At 37.2% G+C, this 6,000-nt stretch overlaps 1 protein-coding gene across 1 annotated transcript in view; it reads left to right on the plus strand.

Moving 5' to 3' along the window:
* Positions 1 to 6,000, plus strand: part of IQUB (IQ motif and ubiquitin domain containing) — a 52,994-nt gene that overhangs the window by 22,234 nt on the left and 24,760 nt on the right. Inside the window, exon 7 of the mRNA XM_081800167.1 lies at positions 1,812 to 2,022. Within this exon, the coding sequence (XP_081656293.1) occupies positions 1,812 to 2,022 (211 nt within the window). The remainder of the gene's footprint in view (positions 1 to 1,811; positions 2,023 to 6,000) is intronic.

A 6,000-nucleotide genomic window follows, 5' to 3' on the forward strand; every position in this document is an offset into this window, starting at 1 on the left:
ATGATGAGAAATGAACCAGCCACCTAGGGCATAAAAGTAGGAAGCCCTAGGTGTTGAATTTGTTGAATATCATAGAGCTTTCTACCAGTCATTCTAAAACTTTAGCATGCATCAGAAACACCAGGAAAACTTGTAAAATACAGAATCTGTGCCCTACCCAGGATTTCTGATTCAGTAGCTCTGGGGTGGGGCCTGAGAACTTGCATTTCTAATAGTTTTCCAGATGAAACTGCTGGTCTGACCATCACTCTTTGAGAACCACTGTTCTAGTAATTCTGTTTCACACAATAGTAAACTTTTCTTTGTTGAGTGAGGAGCATTATATTTTGTGGGCTCTTCCCAAATGTTTGGTTATTCTTGAGTGTGTGTAGGTAGGGTATTTGAGGTCCCTGATGTCCAGTGTGCTACGCATATTTGTTTACTACAGCCTTACCACAGTGGATTTAGGGGATGGCCAAGCCTTGATTCTGGAAGAGAGAGAGTTTTCAGAAGAGGGAGCTTCTATTCATCCTGGGTGTCACCAGCCTCTGGGACACTAACTGTTCTTGCCTAGAGGCAAATATTTTTGTTGCTGTTTACCTAAATTGCTCTAGAGAAGCCTGTTCCTTTTGCATTTCTCAAGCGGTCACCTTGTCAGTTGCCCTAACACCCCTTCTGCTCATAGGATCCACTGATTTAGGGCTTGAAGCTGTCTTATAGAATCTTCTGTATTTTCTAGCTTGCCTTTCCACCTTTCCCTTGCATGATTAGGCATAGATTCTTTCTTCAATTTATTCTGTCTCCTTTCTTGAAGGGATTCTTCATAGTTTCTGTTCCTTTGGAGGACTCCTTTAGTATGATTCAGTGTCCTTATTGATTTCTGCTTATATGATTTTCTGTAATTACCAAGGATTAGGATATGGTAAAGGGATGAGTCAGCATATTCTCTGTCCTCAATTTTGATCTAGCCTCTCCACATTTTATTTTTATTTATTTTAGTAAATACAAATATAAACTCTCTCAGCTGCGTTGCAAGTTTCTTGAGGATCTAGTATTATACTATAACCTCAGACATATTTATATTTCTCAAAATTTAATAAATACTTGTTTGCTTAAGTCTCTCTTTTATCTAACCTGCCTTTGGTGGGTTCTACACATAACCTACCTGCCTTGCGTTTAGTTAACGAAATTTTGTTTAAATATGAGCCTAAGCTAATGATAGTTAAGATAAACTAGAGACAATATTTATAACAATAGTAGTATTTATTGAGGACTTGTGATATATCAGGGTTAAGCTAAGGACTTTATATGCAAAATAAACCAAAATCAAAAACACTAGTGAGTAGTGGAGGGAAGATTTAGACTAAATTTTACTCCAGAGCCCATGCTCTTTTTTTTTTTTTTTTTAAGATTTTATTTATTTATTCATAAGAGACAGAGAGAGAGGCAGAGGGAGAAGCAGGCTTCCTGCTGAGCAGGGAGCCTGATGCGGGACTTGATCCCAGGACCCTGGGATCATGACCTGAGCCGAAGGCAGACGCTGAACCATCTGAGCCACCCAGGCGCCCCCAGAGCCCATGCTCTTAAGCATTGTACTAACTGCTGCCTCCTAGGAAGGCGTATTTGCTAAATTTCAAAGCCAGATTGCTGATGTGCATTATCCACAGCTTGTATGTTCTAATGTGTGCGAGATATCTGGCATAGAGCTAAATCTAGACTCTCGGTACTTTTTAGTAATTACCACATTGGAATAGAAATAATCACCATTGCCTTTTGTTATTATCTGATATAGTTGATAATAAACACTTGATTTCCTTTTAATTTAACTATAGGTAATAGTGCTACAGACTTACTATAGACAATGGCATGCTAAGGTTGTGGTAGAGAATTTAAAAAGACAGAAAATGTTAAGATTGAAGTGGGAAGCAGAGGAAGAACTAAGGAAGGTACGAGAAAAAGAAGAATGGATCAAATTGGACTATTACCGGAGGCATAATCCTCAAACAAAAGAAGATTTTGAGCTTCTTTATAATGCACTGGAACGTAAGTTTGAAATAGCCTTTGCATAAAATACTAATTTTATAATTTTTCACTAGTAGGAAAAACAGGTTTACTAAAGACAGAAATAAGACCTTATTATTTCAGGATGGTGTCTTGGGAATCTTGGACTGGAGAATTTAAAGAGATAAATAATGTTTTACATTTGGGACAGGAATTAAGGCAGGAATGAAATTGGGAATGCTTTTATATTAACAATGGGTAAGTAAAATGTGCATACTGCTCTGTAAATTATGTGGTTTTAGTATATTATCTCATTTGATTATCCCTGTGAAGTAAAAAGAGAAAGTATTGTCCAATCTGGTTCTCTGATGGTCTTGGGAGTTTGTAAACTCAGAGTTGAGCCATTTGGAATCCCTCACTTCAACATCCTCTTTAGGAGCAACATGCTCTTTAGAGGCGGGATGGGCAATACCTTTTAATTCCCACCCATTAATGATCAGTATAAATGTACATTCTCTACACAAGTGGCTTTTATGCCTTATTTCTTCCACAAGAGGTGTGCTAGTCATTGACACAATTAAAAGCTTCAGTGACTTGACTGGCCAAGCAGTGCCTCCTCAGGGCAGAAGATATACTGTTCTTGAAGCCTTTTCCCATTGCCTCCTTCCAATCTCAGCTGAAATTTTGTCGCCTACTCAGAGGCTTCTGTGACTGACAGTAGAACTTGGATATCCCGTTGTCATCACGGTTCCCAGAGTACCCCAAACTTCTCATTTATGTCACCACCACAGTTTGTAATTTATTTGTTTAATATTTTGTTAAACAATCTGTTTAACATTAATTTTCACCACTGGATTATAAGCTCCATGAGAGAATAACTTAGTTTGTTGTTGGTTTTTTTTTGTTTTTTGTTTTTTTTTTTGATGATCTCTTTTTCTGTGCTTAGTTCAAATGCCCAACTAATATTCATAGAATGAATGAGTGGGTTGATGAAGGGGAAACCCAAAGATGATGTAATGGAGCCATCTCTAGCTTGAGTAACAGAACATATAATTGAATACAATTATAGGTGTCAGATACTGGGTCTGTTTAAATAGCTATATGGTAACACGCTATTTACCAGAAGATGAAACAAACACTAGGTCTAACAAGTAACATTAATAAATTTTTCTCTTTGGTAACATGCAAAATTGAGTGGCTTTAGGAATGTGGCAGTGTTTGAGGTAATAGCCTTCTCCCTCGGCTTTACATCTGCCTTCTCTTTCTCCTGATCGTTGACCTCTGCAAATACTTTGTTTTACTTTAAACTTCACTTCTATTTTCATTTTCTCTCAGATGAAAACAAAGTTTGTTTCTAAGTGTTAAGAGTTAAAAGACAGCACTGTTGGCAAAGTGTCTGTGAAAGGTCTTATTAACAAGCATAAAACTAAAGTTTTGTTATAGTAGAACTCTATCCAAATAATTTTCCAAATTCACATATGAACAAATCAAAGGATATTATTGTTATTTTGTTCGGTTGACAGGCAGTTGTGCAAAACAACAGAAGATATACTGAATGAGGTTCTTCTTTTTCTACTTACTAATGGCTGTTAACTTGGACAAGTCACTCACTTCTCCTAAGCCTCAGGTTCTTCATCTATAAAAGGATTTAATGATCTCTGGCATATTTACTGCACAGGCTTTATAAAGTAAAAATAAATATTGCATTTATGAAAGTACTTTTGGGGCGCCTGGGTGGCTCAGTTGCTAAGCGTCTGCCTTTGGCTCAGGTCATGATCCCAGGGTCCTGGGATCGAGCCCCCGCATCGGACTCCCTGCTCAGTGGGAAGCCTGCTTCTCCCTCTCCCACTCTCCCTGCTTGTGTTCCCTTTCTCACTTTGTCTCTCTCCGTCAAATAAATAAATAAAATCTTAAAAAAAAAAACTTTAGAAGTGCAAAGATTTATGCATATATAAGTTACTGTTACATGGTAAATAATTTTATACAGATTTTCTATATTAAAATGGAACACACATACTTTGTATGTCTACACATGATTTGTGTGGGAGAAAATGAAATTTCTTACATAAAAAAAGCATTTCTTAGTTTTCTTCCAGCCCTAAAATTATAAATTAAAACTCTCAGATAATTTGTAAGTTGTTTTGTTGTTGTCTTTGAAACTGCTGCCCTCTTGTGGCTCCTAGTGACAATTGCCTAGTTTGAATTACAACTCCTAATAGAAGTTTTATTTTTCCTTTGGGTATTATGTCCCTCAGTAATAAAAGCAAATTATATCATTTTAAGAAAACGAATTTAACTATGTATGAAAATGAATTTAACTATGTAAGATAACATAATGGATCAAAGTCAAGGCCATTTCCAGGCAACACTATTTTATTTTTATGTTTTTTTTTTTTTCTTATAGCAGTGTGTTGAAGGTGACTCCTTCATTGATCTGAATTGTCACTCTTACTTCAGATTCAGCATAAGAGTCATTATCTTTAGGAAACTTCTCTTGACAGCACGAATTAGGCTCAGAGCCTCTTTTCCTTGTCCATGATTCTCTGTAAACACCACTTTCTTAACTGTCTACATTTGTACCAAGGGTGCCTGATAAGATCCTTGCTCATTATATCTAGTGAATATTTGTTGAATTGAATCCCCTAACCCCTTGCCTTGTTTTAACTTGTGCTGATGGCATTTTCTGACTCTTCTCTAATTATTACTTCTTGATCTCAAGGTACCTTGACTTCTAGCTTCTGGAGGCCATTGACATAATCGGGCTCTGGGCATTCAGTCTGGATCTTTCTTGGTTCTCTCCATTCAGGCTTTCAGTCTGTGAATGAGAATTTTAAAAAGCAGATGCATATAAACTGCTAGTGATGGACAAAATCTTGTATGTTCTGCTATTTCTTATTTGGAAATCGCAAGTTTAAATCTCAGAAATTTTAGAATGTGGGGTACCTGGGTGACTCTGTCGTTAAGCGTCTGTCTTCAGCTCAGGTCATGATCCCAGGGTTCTGGGATTGAGCCCCGCATCCGGCTCCCTGCTCAGCGGGAAGCCTGCTTCTCCCTCTCCCACTCCCCCTGCTTGTGTTCCTTCTCTCCCTGTGTCTCTCTCTGTCAAATAAATAAATAAAATCTTAAAAAAAATTTTTTTAGAGTGTGTATAGACTTTAGGACTAGTCCTATCATTTCATTTTATAGTTGAACTTCAGACCCTGGAAACTGGATGATTTGTCCAGGAAGATAAATTAAGGAGATAAAATAGATATATTCTTTCAAATGAACTAGTTCCTTAATATCTTTTTCTTTAAAAATATTGGTGGCTCTTGACATCTGTTATGGACTGAATTATGTTCCTCCAAAATTCATATGTTGAAGTCCTAACCCCCAGTACCTCAAAATATGACTGACTTTGAGGACAGGACCTTTGAAAAAGTAATTCAGAAAAAAATAAGGTCATATGGACAAGCTCTAACCAGTAGACTGATGTCCTTATAAGGAGAGGAGATTAGGGGACACACACACAAACACACACACACACACACAGAAGATCATGTAAAGACTTTGGAGGATGGTGGCCCTTTAGAAGCCCAGGAGAGAGGCCCTGGCCTTAACCCTGCCATCACCTTGACCTTGAACTCCTATTTTCCAGAACTGTGAGGACATCAATAAATTTCTGTTGTTTAAGCCACCCAGTCTATGGTACCTTGTTATGGCAGTCCTAGAAAACTAATTCAGTATTCCAGTTTTGTTTTTGTTTTTATTATCATCATCCCTATGGAACATATGTTTTATGAAAGTGGGCAGAATTTCTCTTGTTTTCTTCAATGTCTTTTCTGTATAGGTCTGGAAACTGTTAATTCAGATAGAAAATAAGTTTTGTCCATCTACTCCTGATTCCTGTGTGTTTCTATTCCTTATTGGTAGTTAGGACATGGTATTTCTCTGATGTCATGTTCCATTCCTTCCTATAGATTTACAGGGAGGTTGTTCATCTAATGGAGAATTTTATTGGAATTAAAGCCCATTATTTTC

Source organism: Leptonychotes weddellii, chromosome 12 (genome assembly GCF_054177405.1).
Source record: "Leptonychotes weddellii isolate Sample4059 chromosome 12, ASM5417740v2, whole genome shotgun sequence".
Classification (NCBI taxonomy): domain Eukaryota; kingdom Metazoa; phylum Chordata; class Mammalia; order Carnivora; family Phocidae; genus Leptonychotes; species Leptonychotes weddellii.